At 43.3% G+C, this 24,058-nt stretch overlaps 1 protein-coding gene across 1 annotated transcript in view; it reads left to right on the top strand.

Moving 5' to 3' along the window:
- Nucleotides 1–203: 203 nt before the first annotated feature.
- The window catches only part of cicb (capicua transcriptional repressor b), a 35,908-nt gene continuing 12,053 nt past the window's right edge, over nucleotides 204–24,058 (top strand). The window contains exons 1-4 of the mRNA XM_067601063.1: nucleotides 204–426; nucleotides 6,484–10,502; nucleotides 23,241–23,390; nucleotides 23,547–23,715. Of these exons, the coding sequence (XP_067457164.1) occupies nucleotides 6,617–10,502; nucleotides 23,241–23,390; nucleotides 23,547–23,715 (4,205 nt within the window). The 5' untranslated portion in view covers nucleotides 204–426; nucleotides 6,484–6,616. The remainder of the gene's footprint in view (nucleotides 427–6,483; nucleotides 10,503–23,240; nucleotides 23,391–23,546; nucleotides 23,716–24,058) is intronic.

The raw sequence follows: 24,058 nt of genomic DNA, 5'->3' as shown, positions 1-24,058 counted from the left end.
TGATTGGATACTGTAAAGTTTGGGACAGGACACCGGTCTGGCTCAGCATCCCCGACCCCATTGGCTGGATCCCACTGTCTGTCAACTGGACTTTGACAGCTGGCCACGCCCTCTGGTCTGGGACGCCGACGCTGATTGGCTACTGTACCTGTCAGCGACCTCTGATTGGTCGGTTCGCCCAGCTGTTAGTGGTTCATTCACCATTTTGTGACTGTAGTGGAAAAGAAGACCGATAGTTTTTTATATCCTTGTTTGAGTTTCTGTCGGGGAAAGACATGTTTTGCGGAGGAAAAGTAAAGTGTGAGTCCGGACCGCACAGTCGTCACAGCCGACAGCCAAGGGATGTTACCGAGAGTTGTGCGAGCCGCCTCATCAGCAAAATAAGACCATAAATCTTTCTCTGGCGAAGGGAAAAGCTCTGTTTTGGTGAGTTGAAACTAAGTTAGCGAAAGGTAGTGAAGCTCAACTGACACTAATTTTCAAATTTCAGGAGCAACGACTTAGCACGAGCTGGGAATCAACTGCCAACGGTCGTCGGTTGTTCTGATACCGTCCGAAGAAATGGAGTGACACCGCTTGCGAGCCGAGGAAGAGCCGAGAGAAAGGGGAGGGGTGGGGGTGTAACAGCCTAAAAACTTTCTCAAATGTTTTTACCACAGTCCCACGGACGACTAGGAAACGTATAAGCTGTCGTCAGTCGTTATTACAACCTTGTGGTTGATGTTGAGTACTTTTCCGTGACCTTAGTTTTTCCAGTTTTGCGTAGAGAGCAGCGCTAGCGTAGTAAAAACAATCGACCTATTTGCAGCATTGCAGCCCAAATGTTTACTAATAGCCACGCAAGGTTATTTGATGTTAACACAATTTACCTGGGAGATAAAGGAAAAACAACAAGAGAGCGTATAACATTCCGTTTCCTTGTGGTCTGGCTCCTGACGGTGTTATTATGTGGGTACTAACGTTAGTAGTCTGCCACCGTTGCGTACTACGACTACTACAACCACCACTACTACTAACGTTACTGAGCTGCTTACTAGAGCGAAACACCAACACGAAAAGGTTTCTGCTTTTTTTCCCCCAAGTTTTTAAAAATCGTTTAGACAAAGTGTCACCTTACTGGCTCCATTAGGAAGCTTCTGTGGAGTGGTTGCGTGTGTGTACTATTAGCGTTGTAGTGGATATTTTGTATGCCAAACATCGTTGTGTGAGGAAGATTTAGGCCTTTCTAGTTTGGATAATAAAACGTCACTTGAAACCGGTTGTTTGTGTTTGTTACCGAGCACCGTACGCAGAGCAGACCGGCTGACTGCCTCGAGTCATAATACTCCTTTGACATTGTGTATCTCCTCTCGTAGTACTCGCAGAGATCAGCGCAGTGAAACCGGGAATGCATTCGGCTTTTCCCTCGCCGACACTCCACTTCTCTGCACTGCAATCCTACAATCAGTGTCGATGCACCCTTTGACATCTCTGACTGGGCAGTTTTAAACAGTTTTGTCATCTGTGTCATTTAATATATTTTCAATAATAGGCATTTAATGTTTTTTTTTTTTTTACATTTGTACTTTTGGTGTCCTCATCTGTGGCATGCATGCATTTCCTCATATCTTCATTATTGCACTTGTGTACGCAGAAGACAAATCCCTAATGGTGTAGGCATCTTTGCATAGCTTGTAGAGCAGCTGGCCATTTATGTGGCATTGGCAGTTCTGTCATTTGGTCCCAAACAGGAACAGTCACCTCTGATCTATGCTACAGCCTCCTGATCAATAGGGGCCAGAATGCACAAATTCCAGGCCTCAATGTTTCTCTTTTTATTGATATGATATGTACAATCAGATATGCCAACCACTAAACAGCTGCCAGTATTCATACTACGTCACAATGGATGTTCTCCATAACAAACGCACTCACACACACTTGCATGCCCGCACATACACACTTCACAGCTCGCCCTCTCGCTTTGCCTAAAATACCATAACGAAATGTTTTCTTTTACTTGTGTCATGTTGCCTGTACGATCACATCCCACTCACTCATGAGAGCATAAACCAAAGTGTGTGTGTGTGTAACAGAGAGCATGTTCTCCTTTTTTTTTTTTTTTTTTTTTTTGCTGTTTCATGTATGAGTGTGGTCCCCGGTGACCCAGTTAAGGGCAAAGCCGCCTTGCCATGCTGCCATGAGTGTAAGGGCCATGGTAGGCTTTACTATCACGGCCGTACTCCTGTCTTTCTCTGTTGTACCATCGCATGTTTCTTCTCTCTCCATCCCTGTCCCCGTCGCTGCAGCCCTGCGCCCATACAGACACCCATAAAACGCTTTTAGGAGAGGGATGAGCTGCAGTGTGCCTGGTAACTACGTATACACTCACACTGACATGTAGTGCAAATGCAGCACTGAACAAGGTAGACACAACCTGAAGGCAGCAGTATACAGTCATATACATTGTGTACTTTAAGTAGTTCGTATGCCCCCACGTCTGCCATACACACATCCTGTGCCATGTTGCGGTGGGGCATAGGCAAAATTCTCTACGACTGATTGAATAAACTGGCATCAATGTGGGGGTTTATTGGTTTATTAGGGCTGTATAGTCCAGTAATAAATATTGTAGAAATGTTCCTTTCTATAGTGTTGACATTGATAAGAGATTTTCTTATGAATGACCCTTTTGTGTGTATGCGTGTGTGTTCTTATACTGACATTTGGCACACGCATACACCTTCGTCCAACCTGTAAAGGAATCACCAGCAAAGTGCTACATGCATAAAAATCTAGATTTATATTCTTGAAATTTAAGAATCCTAAGAGTCATTTTTATTTATTTTTACACGTGTTTATATGTAAAAGTGAAACTTGTTCTGGCAGGAGTGTTTATACTGCACAATGGATGTGTGAGTGTGAGACAGTATATAGGTCCAAGGGAGATTTTAACAGTGCATGACTGCACTGTAAAATCCAGGGAGAATGTTAAGTGTGTGTGTGTAAAGTTTGATGTTGCTATGCCGAGGGGGGGGGGGGGAAACAGCATCTTTTTGCTGTTTAAGGAGGAGTCCAGTCCAACGCCATGGAAACGATAGCCGTCGACTATCTGTCTATTCAGGATTTAGCTGCAGACCAGACCAGTAAATATCTCACTCCTAACCTGCTCTAATACCGGAAGGTGTAGACTTCTCGAATTGCCTAAAATATGACCGATCTCCCCTCCACTTCATCTGGGTTCAGCCCACAGGACAATTAACATTTTACAATAATTTTCTTTATATTTTTGGTCATAATTTCTGATTAACAACTTGTTCGCTGAAAACAACACCCAAGAGAAGAGAATTTGATATAGGCTTTGTCTTAGCATCTTGGATTTTAGCTTATAAACAATAAGAGTTAAAAGCCTGCACTTTTTTCAATTTAGGGGATGTTTGTTGAGCACAAATTGTGTAATTCTTTTTATCCTTTGGACTTAAGGACTATGTCAAATGTTCAAATCCTGCATGCCATTTATTATGTGGCAGCACCATTTCATCAAATGTAAAATTATAGCTGCCTCATGCATAAATTCATACACTTTTCTCTGTAATTTAATATAACATATCTGGTGTCTTTGGCAACCTTTGTATTTTGTCTGGAATTTCAAATACAATTCTGTGGACAAGAGGGATGCTTGTACAGGCAACATATGTTTTTAGAATGGACCCTCAAATGGGTACACATATTTGAAGAGCTGAAATATTTTTAAAATCAAACTCGAAGTTAAAAAATCTCATGAGGCTTCCTGTGATGAATAAATTGTTTTAGACTGGAGCAGGGAAGCTGCCTCACTAAATACTTTGCACTGAAAATAAAGATAGGTTGATGTCTTATTCTAAAAAGAAAATGTTATCTCCATGTTGTGCACATACTCCGTTGTGCCGTCCAGTACCTTCAAAGTTACAGAATGCGAATACACACACATGCCTGCTGCCAGCTTATCAGCCAAAGCCTAAAGCATTTTAGGAGGCCATGAGCATGACCAAACACATTTTTCTAAGCTAACATCAGATCCTACGGAGTCATTCAGTCAACCAGTCAGTCAGCCAAATGGCCCTGACTCCTTCCTGTCTATTCCAATGCACTACAGTAACTCCACAGGACCAGCATACCCAGTCCAGGCCTCAGCGTCTACTCTCATGAAGGGGCACTTGGCCTGATAGTGGTAGGAGGTACATTCCTGCAGTCAGAGTTTTCTCTCTTTTTTCCCTTTCTTTGTCTAAGATTGGTCAATTTATATGAGGAATTTATAAAAAATCTACTGTAATTAGAGAGTGAGTAATGTGCTATATGTGGTGTTCCACTTTATGTTCTTCTCTCTATATTAAAATATGCCCAATATGTTGATGTGAAACTACATACATGTTGCTACTGCAATGAAATAAAAAGCATCAGTATCACTATTTGTGTCAGTGTTGACCAAATTTACCATGGAAATGATCAATGTGTGTATATTTCATTACTGTGCATTGACATTCTGTAACAAAAATAATGAAATAATGAAAAACGGACTACTAAAATTGTGATTCAATAATCAAAATTATTTTCTGTTTATACAGTAAAAAGTGTGTAAGGGCAGAGGTCAAAATAGAGAGTCAGTAAAGAGTGTGTGAATGACTCAGGTTATTTATTAGTCATTCAGGACCTGGAAGACATGCTTTTCTGTACGGCAGGAAGGGGACGTGGTGTTACTGGTTTACGTTGTTTGTTACAGCGAGCAAACAGTTAACAACAAGGTCACCTTATGTATGTGTGATGAACTTTTCCGATGTCGAGGAGAGAATGTCTGTGCATGTATACATCGTGTGTTAATGTGTGTTACGGTTTATGTGTGTTATTTGTAGGAATGTAGGCATTTGCACATGTTAGTGAGTTACTGAGTTTAGTCGAGGGGTGTGTGTGTGTGTGCGTGTGTGTGTGTGTGTGTGTGTGACTGTATTTAGCCTGTAATCTTGCATCAGTGAGTGTGCCTGATCCTGTGCCAGCCTTTTAATTTCTCTCATTTTGGGCGTATCTTACCATGGCAGATTATTCCAATTATATTGTCTTTTTGTTGAAATGTGTGTGTGTGTGTGTGTGTGTGTGTGTGTGTGTGTGTGTGTGTGTGTGTGTGTGTGTGCGTGCGTGCATGTGTGTGCGCATGTGTGTGTGTGCGCATGTGTGTGTGTGTTTGCATGTGTGAGAGAGTGTCAGTGAGACAATGACAAAAGACGACTGGGAAAGACTGAGACATCGAGAAAGAGTGAGAGGGCCAGCGAGTGCTAGAATGACTGTGGAAATTCCCAGTGACTACACAAGAACACTCTATTTGAACAAACAGCCGCATACTCCTACCTCTGTCTCTCTTTCTCTCTCTCTCTCTCTCTCACTCATGTTGTAGGGTGACCTCACCCAGGCCACTGCCAGTCCTTTTCCTCCTGATTGAAGTCAAAATAAATGCCGTGTTGTTGTTGCGATCCCAAGTTGAACACGCAGCATGGAGCCTATGCTGCATAGCGTGAGAAAGCTACCCTGTCGCATGTCGAAGTAGCTGGAGGGAGTACAGTTGGGAGATCAGGCGACCTGTAGTATGAGACTCAATTGTGTATGTGTGTGCGTGTTAGATAGAGTGTTTTTGTCTCTGCATGCATTTTAAATTAAAGAGATGTAGGCCTCATTAAAGGCAGACATTTGGATTCTGTGAGAGACAAATTGAAGTGAGTGACCTTGGATGTTTACCTTTCTTTCTTTCTTTCTTTCTTTCTTTCTTTCGTTCTTTCTTTCTTTCTTTCTTTCTTTCTTTCTTTCTTTCTTTCTTTCTTCTTGTCTTTCTTTCTTTCTGTCTTTCTTTCTGTCTTTCTTTTGTCCCATTTTTATTTTTGGCTGACCTTTTATTTCTAAATAAATAACCCACTATACAAATTATATCATACTTACACCGCGTTAGCCAGATTAAACTTCAATCTCAGACATATTTACCAGGGATTACCTGGGAAATAAATCAATAATTCATCATAACTATCTAAACAAAAACAGGTATTTCTTTGCGTTTTACTAATAATCTTGTTTTAAGCTAGTGATGATACAGTCTTAAGAGGATTACTGATTTTTAGAAAAGAATATGGGTTCTTTAGAGAGAACCCTAACCCTTCTTTCTTCATGAAAACAGTAATATTTTAAATGTTGCTGTTAAATTTTTAAAATGGTGGATAACTAATGTTTGAATTTAGCTTTTATATATACAGTATACAAACTCATACTTATGGCAAGAACACATAGACACACATGCATGAACGCACACTCTAGTGGATCGGCAGAGATGGAGGGTGAATGAGAGCATACGTCAGATATTGAGCCAATGTGATAGCCAGTGCAGTGTAGCACACTTCCAGGTATGACGTCATTTTTATTCTCAGCAATTTTTGATTATGAAGATAATAAATGACCACCTGTCTTCTGCGTCTCCCTCTTCCTTTCCAGCCATACACAGAGGACAGCAGGACAGAAAAAGAGAAAGAAAGCAGAGAAAGACAAAGGATAAAAGAAGTGCCTTAGAAGTGAAAGAAGAGGAGTGCCACACAATCTGCAGCACTTTGTGAACAGTAAAGAAGAGATGAGACCATTAAAGAAACACAGAGGGCGTTCTCCTCCGTTAACTAGAGGCAGAGGAGGGAGAAGGAGAGGGGGCTCTCAGCCTCCTCAAGAGAAAGATGCCAAAAGAATCAAGAAGGAGACACTTGTCAAAACCACACAGCACACACCCAACACTCCCTCCACACGCAAGCAGACCCCGCCTGCAGTGGCCAACTCTAACGAAGAACCAATCACAAACAGCAATACCCCCAAGACAGAGGAGTCTACCGAGCTGAGGAAACCTGTTGAGTCAGCTGAGAAGGATGTAAAAAAGGCAGATGAAAAGACAGGAAAGGAAAAGACGGTGGGCATGAATGGAAATGGAGCTGTGTCCACTAATACTGTAGCATCTCCTACCTCTGCCCCAGCGCCACACTCCACAACCACGCCCCCTCTGACCACCAATCACAACCCCAACTTAGGCTCAGTCTCTAGTAGGAAAACAGCCACATTTAAGGCTCGTGTACCCAAGAAGAAATACACATATGAGCACTTTGCTAATAACGCAAGTTCTCTGACTACCATTCCTACCTCCAGCCCTGCACTTATACACAACAGTTACTGCAATATCAACAGCAAAATAAATGATAGTCTGAATACGACCAATAATATTTTCAAGAATAGTAACAATATTAGTAATATCATTAATAAAAGGATAAATGTTAGTATCAGTAGTACTAACAGTAACACTACAAGTGGTTTTAACAACATGGCTAACAGTAGTAACAGTAGTGCTGGGAGTCATAGTACTTTTATCAATAGTATTAATAGTAGAAGTAATAATTGCTCAGGTAATCAGCCATTAGTGCAAACTGTGGATAGTAAAGCTACAGAAGCAAATCATTTTGTTTCCATGGATGACAGGGCTCTCAGGACAGCAGACTCCCAGGAAAAAGAGTCCCAAGCTGGGGAAAATGAGTCAGAGGGGGCCCCTAATTCAGTGCGCTCCTCATCCACTGATACAGCAAGTGAGCACTCAGCTGATCTGGACGTGATGGAAGCAACTGGCCCAAGTCTTCATCAAAAGAACTCCCACATCCCAGCTCCCCTCCATAACTCACACGCTAAAGGGGCCAGTCTTTCAGAGGGGCTAGCTGAAGCTCTGGCTAAAGGCATGAAAAATCAAAGAGTCCTGGCTCGCCAGATAAAGAGGGCCAGGGAGAGTGGCGTTAGGGCTGCAGGCGAGGGAGGGTTTAAGGAGAGAGACTCATGTCCCCTGTCCCCTGTGTTCAGACCTGGAGTGGTGCGTAGGGTGAGTGGAGGTACTGTTGAAGTCCAGCTCCAAGGAGCGGAGACCCTTGTTAAATACCCTTTTCATGGTGGAACCGGGATGACATCATCATTGGGGGCTGAGAGCATTGTAGAGTTAATTTTGGATGCCCCCCCACCTGGGATGGCACCTGTGGCTGTCAGGACCCGAGTGTGTGTGCCCTTTGGTGGAGAGGAGGGGGGTCCTTTGCTGTATAGAGAGGGGATCGTCTCTCAGGTGGACCCCCACCCCGGTGTCTCGTTCCCTTACCAGGTGCTCCTGAGTGAAGTCGGAGAGACTTTGGATGATGGAGAGTTGGGGGACAAGGAAGAGAAAAGGAAAGCTAATGCTCAGACTGTATGGGTTTCACGACAAAGCCTAAGACTGCTCACTCCTCCCTGGGAGGTCCCACATTTGGATGGTGGGAGGGTAAGGGAGAGAGAGCGGGAGAGGGAAAGGGAAGAGAGGGAGCGGAGGGAGGAGATGGAGGTAGAAAGGGAAGTGTGTCAGTTGAGTATTGGAATGGGGGTACTGGGAGGGGGAGCAAGGTTGGGCCATGGTTTTACACATCAAGGGGTTGCAGCTGGGCATCCCTATGGAAACGTACATCCACCACCTCATTCCCCCACTGTGACTTCTAGTGCGGTGGCCAGCACAGTCCATGGCTGCAGAGATAACTACTCTGACAGAGAGAGACAGAAACAGCCAAACACCCCAGAGGAAGACGTTGAGGTATCTCGTTTTAACATGGGCCTGTCCATAGGTCCCAAGTCAAATGCTGGAACCTCTCAGCACAGAAATATAATTTCCAAATCCAGTGGCTACCCTCCCTCCTCCCCCCATTTCTCTGTGGTGCGAGGTCTGGGACCCCCACACCTCTCCACCTTGGCTAGTCCCCAGCCACCCCCTTCCCCTGCTTTACTGGGGTCTGAAATGAACAACACCCCTCCAAACCTACCTCCAGCCAAGACCACTCCCACCCAGACCCCTACTCCCACTTCTGGTGGGGGGTCCTCCTCTACCTCCTCTCGCTCCAGGACTCCCCTGTCATTGGCTCAGCAGAAATACAAGAAGGGCGATGTGGTGTGCACCCCTAATGGTATCCGCAAAAAGTTCAATGGTAAGCAGTGGAGGAGGCTGTGCTCCAGAGAGGGCTGTATGAAGGAGTCTCAGCGTCGAGGATACTGCTCTAGACACTTGTCCATGAGGACCAAAGAGATGGAGGCAGCTGGGGGGGAGAGGGGAGGAGGAGGCAGCAGCTCAGGGACCGTCACCCCCTCTGACCTGCGGGGCAGAGCAAGCAGTGAGTTTGAGTGGGATGACACCTCAAGAGAGAGCAGTGAGACAAGTAGCAGAGGAGACTCCAGACCCCGCTTGGTCCTCCCCTCCATACTCCCCCATGACCTGTCGTCACGCTTTGACTTCGATGAGTGTGAGGCTGCCACCATGCTGGTGTCATTAGGGAGCTCCCGCTCTGGCACCCCGTCCTTTTCTCCCATCTCCAACCAGTCACCCTTCTCCCCTGCCCCCTCTCCCTCACCCTCCCCGCTGTTCGGCTTCAGGCCGGCAAACTTTTCCCCAATTACTGCCTCCCCGGTTCTGCAACACCGGAGGCACAGGCAGCCCAGTGGTACGGGGGGTGGAGGGGGAGGGGGTAATAAGGCAACAACCCCAGCTGGAGGAGGAGAAAGGGAGAGACACACTTCAGGCATCCAGCCCTCGTTCCACAGCAATCTGACGTTTACAGTCCCCATGAGCCCCAGCAAACGAAAGCCAGACGCACCACCTCCACCACCCCTCCCTTCACACCACCACGATTACACACCCAAGACAGAGCTGGAACAAGGGGACCTCAACAACTCTTTTAGGGTGCTGTCCCCACAGACACCAGTTTCACATTCCCGCACACACACACCCACCTTCTCCCGGCCAAGAGGAGTGACCACCCCCTCCTCAAGTAGACCCCCGTCCTCCACTGCTGTCTCCCCTCCTCCTCTGCTGGTATCTCCAACTCCCCCTTCTCCTCTCACTCCCGATGGAGGGCCTCGTCGTGTGGTCCCTGTATCCCAACAGGCCTTGCGGGACTCCCCTGTCATTGTGAGGAATCCCGAAGTCCCACTGGCAAAATTTACAGAATGTCCCTTGGGAAAAGGAGGAGGGGAAGGAGGTGAAAATGAAGGAGGGATTGAAAACCCCTTATCTAAAGACATTGGCATTACCCCCTTCACACCTCAGCCAATTTCTGGCCTCCAGGTTCCCGTCCCCATTAATGCTGCTGCAGCCACAGTACCCAACGGCACCGTCCTTTTGCGAAGCCCAGCCCAAACTCTGGTGCTCGTGTCCCCAACACCTTCTTCCCTACCCACCACGGACATCCCTGCCACCCCCCTGCAAGCCCTCTCAGTTACCGTCAGCACAACACTAACAGCTCCCGCTCCAAGTAGCACGGACAGCTCTGGAGAACAAGAGAAAAACAGGGGGACAGGGTTTGGGGGTGATGTCCAGCAGCCAGTTCCCTGTCACCCCTCTCCCACTGCACTGCTACCCCTGATCCTGCCAGCGGAAAGCCTTCATCCTGTCCCACGAAAGGACATCATCATGGGACGTCCTGGCACAGGTGAGAATTGCTGCATACGTGTTAGTGTATGTTGTATGTGAGTTTTAAGGAATATGGAAAACTTTTTGAGACTATGGAGAAATTAGATGCAATTTCTTAATTGGGCTGCAGTTAAGAAACAGGAATTATGTGGAATAAGAATAATGAATTGTGATTTCTGTGCACCTTCAGAAATACTCCTTTTACATGATAACCGTGGTAAAAGAATGAAAAACAGCAAAAATCCTAAAAGAAAATGTATCTTGTCGATCAGAAAATAGTACAATATAGATTATAAAATTATTTATACATTATATTAATTAGGGATAATGCGTTGAAAATGTTTTATAATGTGTATCTATTTCAAAGTGAGGAATAATTGCACTAAACTCAAACTTTCTGTTTATAGTTTCCTTTACACGGTTAATATGTTGTTTTTAAAATATCATTCAAGTCAAACTTTATTCCTATATGACATATCAAATTGCAGCTCTATATATAAAAATTAAAAATGAAAGAAATATTTTCTTCTATTCAATTTTTATTGAAACCCCATTTTTCGTACCTAAAGACCTCAAGGGACAGATTTTTTTACAGCATCCCCAGTAGTGTGGCAGAAAGAGTGAGAGGCTCTCTGTTTTTTATTTTTCTCTGCGTAATTAATATCTTGTGGTTTGTTTTTATAATTTAATTGCATGTTACCCATAGAGTATATTCACTAAACTCGGTTGTGTTTAGGATTGTCTTATACCTTATGAAAGTATATATTTTTTGTTAGCTGTGTCACTGTAGTGTCAACTACCAAAACACACAGTATCAACTCAGAATGGACTGCGGATGCTCTGTTTACTAGTGTTGAACTAACAGGTAAACTAATATTTTTCAGTATGACGGCAATTATTCTTTCACTCAGACTCCCCATAGAAGTGTAGTGATAGTGTAGCTACGTCTTGAGAACAGTACCAGAGGAGAGATGTGAATTTGGTTGATATTACTGCAAGTGGCACAAATATTAAAATAAGGAGAAGGCTAGGAAAATTGTAAGTGTAGCTTTACAAGTTTCTCTTTTTATTTTACACATACACACACACACACACACACACACACACACACACACACAGATCGAGAGAGAGAGGCAGAGGAAGTTGTGTTTAAGCCTGAATTTTAATTTTCCTGCAAAATAAAATAGTAAATAGAGAGGACCTTGCTTAGTGATTTGTTTTCTCTCTCTGTGTGTTTGTGATCGCTAAATACCAGCCAGTCATTAATATTTTGTGTTGTATTTCATTCATTAAATAAGGCAAATTCAGTTTAACAACCAGCAGAGTCAGTAGTCTTGAGCATAAAAAGTACTAAAATGCTGAATAATATTTTTTTCATTTTTAGTAATTTACCAGAGAAGAGATCACACCCACAGTGTAATAAAAGGTTAGATTCACATGAACATGCCACGACCTGTGTGTGTGTTGATGCCCAGTGAAAGAAGCTGTTAGCCAACATGCTGTTGTCCCATATGGCTTCCTCTTGTCGTCTGTCCACCATCCTCATGTCTGCTGGTAACACTAAACTAAATGCTAAAGCTGGTCACATGGTCCACGTAAGCCCTGGAACAGGCACCTGTGATTCACCAGGTCAAGTGTAGGCTTATTGAAATCACAGTTGATGACTGAAAATAGAATACATTCACTAAAATTTTCTAATCAGCACTCAGTGAGATAAGAATAATTCATACGGTCCATTCCGGTAACTGGGAGAAAGAGAGTTTGGTTTATCTGGTGATTGTGTCACATATTATTTTTAAGAGCCAAACACTGTCATTTGAAAAGCAATATTATATTTAAGAGCCAAACACTGGTATTTGAAAAACAAAATTACCAAAGTAATAATTAAATTGTGTTTGGTTTAGATTTTTAAATGCAAATGGAAAAGGGACACACTAGCTGGATGCAAAATTATTTATGTGTATTTATGTGTGTGTGTGTGTGTGTGAGAGAGAGAGAGAGAAAGCGAGAGAGAGACAGAGCAAGAGAAACAAAAAGAGAGAGAGTTAGTAAAAGAGAATATGTATGCATGGACATGCATGCTTTGGTGTTTTTGTGTTTTCTATAGGGATTAGACGATGCGTTATACAGGATTAGCTTTGACGATATTGGAGAGTCCCTCTTATATTCCAAGTCGTTATAGACAGAAACTTTGTTGTTGAGTGGTAGCAATCATACCGAACAGGATATAGACAAGACAGTGCAATAGCATGGATTTATAATAGAAAGGGATTGGTAAATTTGATAAGAAAAATATGCAATCTGAAGAGAAAGAAATGAATGGAGGAGTGAAGAGGAATAAGTGTTGTCAGGGACTAGCTGTTCCCTGCTTTGAATCAGTGCTGCACAAGAAATTAACATTTAAAGACGAAAGCAAAAGTGGGTATGGAACGTGTGGGCTAGATGTATGTCGGCCAGTTATGGACTGTTTCCACCGACTTGTTTTTGATTTTGTGCTTTAAAGATAGAGAGAGAGAGAGAGAGAGAGAAAAAAATGGGGTTTAGATCAGAAAGAGAATGAGGAATGCCTCAGAGAGGATGACAAGTGTGGATGAATAAAGACAGAGGAAGGAGGAAAAGAGGAGAATTCAGAAACAAGTTTTGTGTAAATGTTTCAGTTTGGGGCAGGGAGCATACCGAACCGAGTAAAGTCAGTTACCACACCGAACATCCTGTACCAAACGGTTCGGGATGAATACACATACCGTTACACCCCTAGTACGGGGTGTGTGTTGGTTTTGACTTCCTGACCCCAGAGACTATTATCTTCTTACTCACTACAAACTATTTCCGCTGACTCTTGCTGTGTGTATGTTCATCTGTTTGTTTGTTTATTAGTGACTCATGTAACGATACAGTGAAACAATGTGTGGGCAGCATTTGTGGCCAGTAATACTAAGGTGGGTTGACTCTAAATGTGTGTGTATGTAGGAAACAGGCCTAGGCCTATATGTTGTAAATTTCAGTGTATTGTGTGGGTGTGTGAAGAATTTGTTTCTGAAGCTCCTGTGTGGGAATATGCTGTACTATGGTGTGTGTCTGCGTGTGAGAGAGTGTATTAGAGAGCATTATTCATCATCAGCTGAAAATAAGAACCTATTTCTTAGTTCTGTTATATATGGACATATAGTATAAGCAAGTGTAATTCACTTCACTATGGCCTCTTTGCCCCCAGTGTGTATGCACTTACCGCTGTGCAGACGTTCGTGAGTGTGGCAGAGAAGTGAACAGGGAAGGGAGCGCTGTCATTTTGAGTGTACGGTCCCTACTCAGATCCCTTTTTTTTGCAGCTGAAAGGACGCTGAATGAATGAATAGCACCTCTTTGTGCGAGTGCATGCACGCTTGCCCGTGTGCATGTGCATTTATTTTGAAGATCTTTGAGTGAGGAGCACATGTGGGTGTTTTCTGTTGAGTTAGAGAGGGTGTGTGAGCTTTTGCATATGGTCGAAGGACAGTGTGAAATACGAGGGGAAGTATAAAAGTCTGTGCGTGCGTGTGTGTGCAATCACACGTGTGGTATGTTTGTGATTTGCAAGTCTGTGTAGGTGTTGGTATTTTCTTACCAGCTTGTGAAATGTGAGCAACGATAAACAGCTAATTTTCTAATGCTTTAAATGTTCGGTCAGTTTTTGTCAAATGATCTTGAACATTGTTTTTGTTAGAATCCATTATTATAAAAATATACAACAAAATCTTGACTCATTTTCATTCTCTGGAGTCACTGGAAATTGTTCAGCAAAAACAAAAAGAGTCGGTACTCTAAACCCTCTGCAGAAATAGTGTTGACACTTCTTGATCTTGAAATATATTTGCATATTAAATATGTGTATCTTCATGTAATGGTAGTAAATATGATTCAGAGTACACATTGAGTAGCTTGTTATTTGATTATATTTACACCAGAAAGGACACAAATTTGGTGTCAGTCAGAATTCGGTTCATGTGAACGTGAAAATATTAAAAAAAAAAAAAAAAAATCTCCAATGACACCCAGATTATTAAAATCCTACGTAGGTTAACAACTCAATGACTGACACATATTCGGTTGGTAGGGGAAATTCCAAAATATATCAGGTCTTTGAATTAAAGATATTTGTAAAAACTACAAGCGAACAATTAGAAAATGTGCAAACTGAAGGTGGGCATGTTTCTGTGTTCAAGTAGGAACATTTCATCAGGAGTGAATTAAATCACTGTGAAATATCTGGTGGTTAATTTAGGCTGATATTTCAGCAAACCAATATAGTTCTAACACCTTATAGATAATTTAGCAAAGTGCAGATTTAATGCGTAAGAAGACCATGATATAGAAGAAGAAGGGAGTGAGTTGAATTAAATTTCTTTCGGTTCAGAAATAGGTAGTTGATAGTTCTTTTCTTGTGTGTATGTTACAAACCTATATACAGTAATCCTACACATACACACTTATATGTTGTGTTTTTTATTAATTCACTCAGAAAGATTGCAACACTCCCCCATGTCAGTTAAGCTCCTCAACTGTCACACACTTTTAAGACAAAGCTGTGTATGTCGTGCGTGTATGTGCTTTCCCACCGAAGATGCGCTAATGAGTCAGTACGTGTAAATGTCTTCTTAAGAGTCCTCATAAGTTCTTGTAAAACAGAACTGTTGGAGGAGCAGGCAGAAAACTGTTAGCGACAAGGTGAAGGATGAGACTGTTTTTTATGGTGTCACGTGTGTGTTGCATGCAGTGTGTGTGTATGAGACAGAGTATCCAAGCGTCAATCATTGAGTACCGGATATGATGTGTGAGCGCCAAATGTCTGTTGCCATGGCAACAAAGCAAACATCACACTGATGTAGCCTGTACATAACACAGAATATTCACAAATAGAAATAGAAGACCCTGTGTGTGTGGTGTGTGTGTGTGGTGTGTGTGTGTGTGTGTGTGTGTGTGTGTGTGTGTGTGTGTGTGTCAGTGTGTGTGTGGTGTGCGTGTGGCACGTGTGCTTGTGTCACTTTCCATTGACAGAGGAGAAACTTCAGCACGCTCACATGTGTTTACACACCAACACATTATGTTGGCTCCCTCTTGTTCCGTCCTGGGTGTTTTAGTCAACATTCCCTAAAAGAGAAATGATCCTGGAAAATCGGATTGGTTACCTCTAAATTATTTTAACAGTGACTGAAGTATTTCAGGCCCACAATCATATTTTCAACAGCTATTTCCACGCTTAATACTGGTTTTCCTTGCATGCACTGAGGACGTTGCATTCTTGAGTGGCCAACTTTCATGACTCTGGTCATGAAGTAAGTGAGGAAGGTGTGTTTTGTGTTCTTTCTGTAGAGAGGACTTGGATGACATTGTTGTTGTAAAGATCTTAAATGAGTGCTCCGTATTTGTTCACTTGAACTCGAGTCCTGGTTTCAAATGGAAACACAAGCTTTCTCTGTATGATGACACTGCCCGGCATTTCACATACTGTGCTGCATGACTGTGATTGTGAGCATAATTATTAGTGTGAGCGTTTTAAAGAGCAGCACTTTTTTTCATTGTACTTTTTGCATCCTAAATGTTCTTTTTTTTCTCCTTCTGTCAACATTCAAAATTGCATTTTTCACTATTACAAATACATCAATAATCCACAGTTACAAATGATGGAAAGTAAAATTGCAACACCGCCTTTGTATATTATTAAGTGTCCATAATTGTCGATATCTGTCCCTATGTGTCACTCACACACATGCAGATGCACACGCAGTTTGTGCAACACTGAGTAAACATGTCACACTCCCTTAAGTACACGTGAATACACTTTTTTCGCAGTGTTGTTTTGCACTTGGATACGTCTTTTTCTCTGCTCTCCAGCCATCCATTTTTGTTTTTTGTTTTCTTTTTTTTACCTAAAAAATTATGACACATTTGTTTTAACCCTTTACTCCATCGCATTGCAGTGGCTTCGCCTCCCCTCCTCTCCACTTCGCTCTCTTCATCCTGGTCTACCCGGATACGGATACCCGGGAATAACATCCCCACTCCCTCCCGCCCCTGCTTTACGTAACGCTTAAAGCCCTGCATATCCTCCCTGGCCATGGCAACAACCACATCTGGATCACACAGCCATCTAGACTGGCACCAAAGCACATGTGAAGCCCTCAAGACTTACCATAAAAGTCATGTGCAACGATAATCCTATTTCCTATTGGGCGAAGCATACTTTGGGGAGATTCTCAAAATGCACAGGTGCAGTGGGACTCCTTAGTCTGAGATGCCTCCAAGACTTTGACAGTGTGAATGTAAAGTTAGAACAGGATTCAGATTTTTTTATTGCTTCTTCAGGGTTTCTGTCAAACTCATGTTCATTATTCTCAGGAGATCACAGTTTTCATATTTTCCTCACATCCCAAAGTTTGGAAAGAGAAGAGTGTATATTTTGCTTAGGAATCTCTTTTTTCTTCTTCATCCCACTCTCCTCCTCCTCCTCCTCCTCCTCCTCCTCCTCCTCTCCTTTCCTTGCATCTCTTGCTCCATACTAGTCTTTGCACTTGGTTTCTGGTGCTGCCCGTCTGCTGGCCATTTATCTGCAGGCTAGTAGTGCCCCCAGATGGCCAAACCCAAACATTACAAGTTCCTTCACACAGTGGATTGGGATTTTAGGGTCTTCGAACACTGATTTGAAGTTTTTGTTTAACGTATTCTCCTCAGTGGTTCACTGTCGAGAAGAGAAAATTGATGTTTAGCCACGTCAGTGTGACGTGTGTTTTGTGGGTGATTAGATCTATCCATCTTGCAATAACTGTAATTTAATTCGCCTCTATACTGAATGATGGGAGGTTTCTCAAGGTCTTTCTTTTGCAACATTGAAAGAAATAAGGAGGAAAGGACTAGGAGGAAGTCTCCTCTAACTTTCATGGACACTAAAACAAAATGTCTCAAAAGAAATCTCTTTTTTGGCTCCCACGGAGCCGTCCCTCTGGATGTCCATTGCCGAAGTTCAATTTGATGCAATAGGTGGTGATGGTCAGTGGTAGACTGGTGACCACGGGCGACACGGGGACCTGTGCCCAACATAGCTGTTGCCATGGTAACTGCAAAGGACTGGTGGATCGAGTTATAATTGGACGGAGCAAATGGTGGGTTGTGGGAGGGAGAGACACAGAGCACAGGGGTGGAAGATGAATTAAGGGATGAGAGAGATGGGATGGGAGAGTGAGCGAAGGCGGCGCTCCGCCTGCATAGTGCCAGCGTAGGTAAAGAGGAGGAGGAAAAGTTTCTTGCGCGAGGTCACGTGGTGTTTGACAGATGTAATTGGGGGGTAGAGACATGCATACATACGCATATTAAAAGCATGATGTCTGTAAGAGGAGACAGCCAATGAAAGCCGCTGAACACCTACACAGATACTGCACTGCCAGCACAGCAGCAGGGAGAGATAGTTAAGCTTAGCTGAAGGGGAATTTCTCTTTTACTGTTGTTTTTTTTTTTCACACATTCTCTCTTACTCTTGCCAGTGTTCACCACTTCTCTGTTATTTATGACTAAGTGCTAAAATTCTGTAGTTTCCCACCATCATCATCTGTCTACTTCACCCCTCCTCTATGCATCCAGTCAAATATTGAAGTTTTGGCTGCAGTCTTAACTGTACGTCTTTTTTGTCCTTAAATGGCTATTGTGTGATCAAAATAGTCTCTGAAGTGACAAACTTTTACACAAAAACATGTTCCGTACTATGTTGTGGATTGATCCAGAATTTTGGGGTACTGAAACCATGCTAAAGGAGAAACTCATTACTCCGCTCTGAATAATTGTGCTGATGTAGTTCATCATTACTAAGGGCTTGTAATGTTTACCCAGGGTTGTAACCACTGAGCAGCCACAGTAATCCCTCATCTCCACCCCTGCCCTCTTTCACCCTTTTTTCCTTTCACTCACTCAGCCAAGCTGTCCAACTCCCTCCCCCTTAACACACAGTGTTTGCTGGATTGACTTGTTGAGAGCTCAGTGCTGTTGATAAGCCTTAATCTCTTACTCATTCTGTCTCTTCTCCTAATTCCTATTGGTTTAACCCTTTCTGTAACGCACCAGACAGTCACCCCATATTTTTACATGACGCAACATGCTTTACTGATGTCAGGGGCCTGAGAAGATAAAGGCACATGAGATTTGAATGGCACATTGCCAAAAATGCTGCGTTTTATTTGGAGGGTTAGATTATTTTCCTTTTCCAGTCATGTTGTTGTATAGTGGCACAGATGCAAATTGAGAGTTTTGAGTGTTTTTTATTATAAAAGTGTAACCCAGGAGTGAGAGGGTTAACTTTTTTTACTACTGAGGGCAGCTGCTGCCAGTGGCTCTCACAACCTTATTGGTTAGATCCCAAGCTCCTGATGAGCTGACTGGCTGCTGGTGGTAATTAAATCCCTCCCAGTATTGTATTTGTCTAATGGATAGATGAGCTCAGCTGAGCATGACTTCTTGACTCATACAGTATGCTGAGAGACAATAACATACGTGCAAATCCTCTTCCCCTCTGTCTCAGCTGTGTTACACCTCAACAATCTCGATATCTTTAAATACTTTCCCTTTGTCTCCCCCATCTCTGGCCCCACACACCCTTCCTCCCTTTAAGAGAAGTTCTGTTTTCACAAGTTGTTTTCTCTCCACCCACCCACCACCCTCCTCCATCCCTCCCTCCCTTTGCCTCTCCTGCTGAAAATGACTCTCAGTCTATTTTTACCCTCTGGTCCTCTCCACTCTTAGCCCGTTCCACCCATTCTCCCTCTCTTTCAAACCACCCCTACTCTCCTGTTTTCAGTTCTCTTCTTCTCTTTCTCTCCTTGTCCCTGTGAGTGTTGCATCAGAACATTTAAAATTCGGTCTTGAGGAGGTACATTTGCATGATGGAGAGATGGAAAAATGTTTGGGGATTTAAAAAGGCTTTTCATGGTGGAAAATTACATCACTTGCCTCCCTACTCTTAGCTGTGTTCCAGAAAAGCAAAGGTGCTGCATTGCCAGAGAAAGGGTTTATAATCTCTCTTGCAAGTGAATGTTGCTGATTTATGATATGATCAGTATTTATAATTGCAGTCAACAACTTTGTAAAATATTCAGAAACCGCAGGATGAATGACCTGGCATGTGTACTGTGGATGTGCATTGTCATCTTGACCTTAGAGCCCTCATCAACATCCATCCCCTGTGCAGATTACATAGAAAGACCTTAAGCAGCGTGGCAAGTATACAGTAGAAAGCTCACTAGCGCCTCCCTGCATCGGACGGTCTTCATGGATACTTGCTGGAGCAGAGCATTTGTAAGGGGGCGGGATCTTGTTCAACTTCTATAAAGCCATTGGTTGGCCTACATCTGAGTGTTGGCCTTTGATTCGTGCTTTCCCGCATCAGCCAAGGTTTACTACGAATCCTGCACCAATGACATGAGCCAGGGGTGGGTTAACTGAAAGAAACATAAAAATACACACTTTAGAGGGTTTAATTTGAACGCCAGTCCGTGTTTCTAGAAGGAGACAATGAAGAGAGGTGGCGCTTTTTATTTATTGGTATTGAGAATTTAGGATACACTCAGTTTATGGGGAGATCTCGACCGCTGACTGTGAAGCCGGGTAAAATTTGCATATGACTGGCATTCCAGTGCACACTCCGACCAATCAGGATTCGCGGCGGGCAGATGACAGGTGGCTCACTTGGCCAATAGCCGAGCGGAATTCGCTGAGGGAGGCGGGACAAGGCTGGGCGAGGTTGACAGGACGAGAAGGGGAGGAGGGGGGCGAATACAGGGGGGGCAAGCAGCCTAGTTTACAACAAGAGGAAGAGGAAGGGAAAGAAAAAGAAAGGGCCGAGGCTCACGAGAGAGACAACGAGACTAAAATAAGGGAGTAAACTCGGGCGCGGAGCTGTAGAGATGCGATAGGAGGACTTTTCTGGACCAAAACAACACTCGTAACACCAAGTATTTACCGAAGTGGACGATGTGCGCGCCGATGTCGTCCGCACGAAGTGGCTAGCTAACCTGCTGCAGACGGACGGACTTCACTAACGGCTTCAACGTAACGTAACTGTACCGCTTCTTGTAAAGCCCCCCCATCGGGCTCGGCTCCTGTATTCATCTTTCAACCAGCCGCTTTTTAAGAGCTTGACCAAGGAGGAGGAGGAGGAGGAGAAGAGAAAAATACAACAGCGATTCATCCCCCTTTTTTCTCTCTGCTGACTGGAGCCAGGAGTCCTCACCGTGGTCGCTTTATTGCTGTGTTGTAGTCTCATCAGTTGCTAACTAACGTCAGGTTTGTGGCCAGATTGGGCAGGTAGGATAGGAGCTGGTAAATTAAGAGACTGTGCAGAGATTAACTAAACAGTAGCCTTGGTAGTGGAGACGACAGTGTTTGGTGGCTCTCTTGATAATCAAACTGATGGATAGCGGGCTTTTAAGCAGTGGGTGATGGATGAATGCACCAGATTTACAGTCAACATCTGCTTTTGCGTAGTAAACAGGAATAAACTCAAGCTGTTTCTCGTTTTTTATAGGTGATTCTAGATCTTGGCAGGTGTTAATTATATTGCCACGGTTAAGACAGGTGCATAGTACGGTTTTGGGGGTGGATGGGGGTAAGAGATGGGAAAAACAAGTTAGTATTTGGTGTAATGCACTTGTCAAACTGTCTTCACTGGATTATTTTGGCAGCCAGTGCGTGTGAATACGCCTTTGTAGTTGAGACATGAGAACAATTGCGTTTCTTTTGCCTCTGTCTGTGCGGCGGGTGCACGACCAGGGGCGTTCCCGAGAGGTTGGTCCAATTTGGAGCGGTGCACTTGAGGCTCCGGTTGTTGCAAGAGGCAGCTAAATTAGCCACTCTGCGGTTTATTATATGAATCAGCAAGTACAAAAGTCGGTGTTGAAAGTATAAACAGTGCACACTCTGACAGTATAGCGGATCCTCACGCTGCTCTTCCAAGTTAGACGGATCACCTTAGCTTTGATCGCCCCCAATTTGCTTGTTGCAGTGCTGTCAAACCTGATCAATACAGTGCCCTCCTACAGCAGCCCTTTTGCTGTTTGACCCGGGTTGCTTTATGTGCTTCTTAATAGCTGCCGAGCACACCTGTCTGCAGCCTTATTGTAGCGCAGAGCAAGGTTTGACATGGCCCAGAAAGACTGCGTAGTTTCTGGGCTGATGTTTTAATCCAGGCCGTGGATGGGCTCGAGGCCTTGTTAACCCCTTCATGGCCTAGCTGCTGTAGTAATGTAAACAAACTGGGAGAGAGGGCATCGGGGGTAATTAGACCAAAGGGAGGAGGAACCTTTCCTTCGACCATTATCATCTTTTCAGTGGGTCGTCTGTACACTGTTGCATTCTCACAGATTTAACTTAAGTTTTGTATTTTATTGAAATCGTTTATAGTACATTTTGTCCACTGATGTTTGATTGCTCGGTATGCGTTATTAGGTTGCGGCATTCTGCGATACGGAGAGATGGACTCTACTTGACAGACATATTTTATTTATACTCGCATTGGAATTAAAAAAAAAGAATACCTCTATATGCCACATCTTAAAGTCCTCATGATGCAGAGGGGAGCGATGCAGTGATTATTGTGAATGATGACTGCAACCTGTAGGGATGAAACGGATACAGACATCATTAAGCACTTGTCGTCATCTGTGAGCTTCCCAGCAATATCAGCTCGAGATTTTGGACTAAAGATGTTTCCTTACCCGGATTTCTGTTTGTTGTAGAGGAGAGACTTTTTAAAAGGACATATCATTATTCTTTTTGGGAGAAACATCAAGGATTTCATTCAACCATGTTCTCTTCAGAGAATCCTCAGTATCTCCGCCAAGGATTAAGCATGTTTGGTTAGTCCATGTCAGCTACATTATACTCTTTTTAATGAGATATCCTTTTATACCATATCTGTAAACATACAGACATATTTAATTATTGTGTGGTTTAGTTGTAGCATCATATAATCCTTCAGTATTAAACTTACATGCTGACAGAACACATTTTGATGGCTTAAAGAGGACATCATTTGTGACTTTAAAGTTTTTATGAGAAATATCTTTAGTGTGAGATTTTTAAATAAAGGAAATAAAAATATGACAGACCCTTATTTATGAAGGTTCAGACTCAGAGTGTACCAGCTCCTGTTCTTCATCAGGCCTGTTATTGAGAACAGAGAGTCCTTTTGTACATCTGCTGTTGTTGGACTGATTTAACCAGTTAAGTGGCTGGAGGTGTGGTGTTCTGGCAGTACTGATGCTCTTGGTAGTTTTCAGTCTTGGACCTGTGGGTCTTAGGTGTTATTTCCCTTTTCTTCCAGATGTTTCATTGCATTCACTTAGTATCAAACAAATGTAAACAAGTCTCTGATTAGATGATGAAAATGAAAGCCAGTAGGGCTCTGTATCCAGAGGAATTACTGCCATAACCTAAACAGTTTACTCCAGTCTATGCCTGATTTTATATGTCTGTGGCTCCAAAATAATAAAAAAGATGTATGGTCACATTGCAAACAAATATTAAGAAATGATTAGAGTTGGTGATTTGAGTAGGAATGCTCGTGGGAGCATTGCACTGAGGGCCTTGATTACCCAAATAAGGAAATAGCATCTTGGTAATCTGGATGTAAGAAGGCCTGGTTCTTTTGAATGTGATTTCTGAGTAGGACAGCGTGTTATGAAGTTACGGACATCCGATGCTGGCTGTAAATACTAAGTGGTACTGTTTTCCTCTGCAGTGTGGACCAATGTAGAGCCCCGGTCTGTTCCAGTCTTCCCATGGCATTCATTGGTCCCTTTCCTGGCACCCACCCAATCAGATGCTTCTTCTCAGCCAGGAGAGGGCCAGCACCCAGTCAACCACCCGCAAGCAGCCAGTCTGAAGACAGGTACTTAATACATTTATGGCTGTAGAAAATGTAATATCAACAGTCATCCCTTTCTTTGCTCATGTAGTATTCTTTAGATTTTAATACTGTTTTGAATACCGCGTATTGTTTACTTTGCCCTGAACAAGTATGCATCTCTTTGTTGTTTTTCCTCAGAGTGTCAGGTGGTGGCAGCGCTGCCACATGAACCTGCAGAGGCACCTCCCATTGTAGAGAGAGGTCCCCCATCCCGGCCTCCCCCCTCTTCTGATGAGCCAGAGAAGGAGAAAGGAGATGCAGAGAGGGAGAGGCCTGATAGTGAGACGGAGAGTGATGTAGATGACCCGTGAGTGTAGATTTTATAGTGATTTTGTGTTAAAGCTGTGAGGTTGTATAGACATGCAAAGATGCACACTGCACATATACTCTTTTCTAGTATCAGTGTCCGTTTATAATGTAGTTGTCCGAGCCAGCCTTCGCAGTAATTTTCTGTGTGGTGGTGCTGTGTACCCACACATACAGTAAGTGAGTGTGATATTTTCTGTATCCTTGCGCTAATTTGGGCAGAAGAGCTCAATGCCAGAACAAAGCAGATGGGAACAAAAACATTCCATCTCTGGGCTCTATCACTATATAAAAGGCACTGGCCAGGCTGACAGCTATTGAAATGAATGAGCTATCTGCTAAAT

This window comes from Thunnus thynnus, chromosome 10, assembly GCF_963924715.1.
Source record: "Thunnus thynnus chromosome 10, fThuThy2.1, whole genome shotgun sequence".
Classification (NCBI taxonomy): domain Eukaryota; kingdom Metazoa; phylum Chordata; class Actinopteri; order Scombriformes; family Scombridae; genus Thunnus; species Thunnus thynnus.
This window is presented reverse-complemented; position numbering and strand designations above follow the sequence as displayed.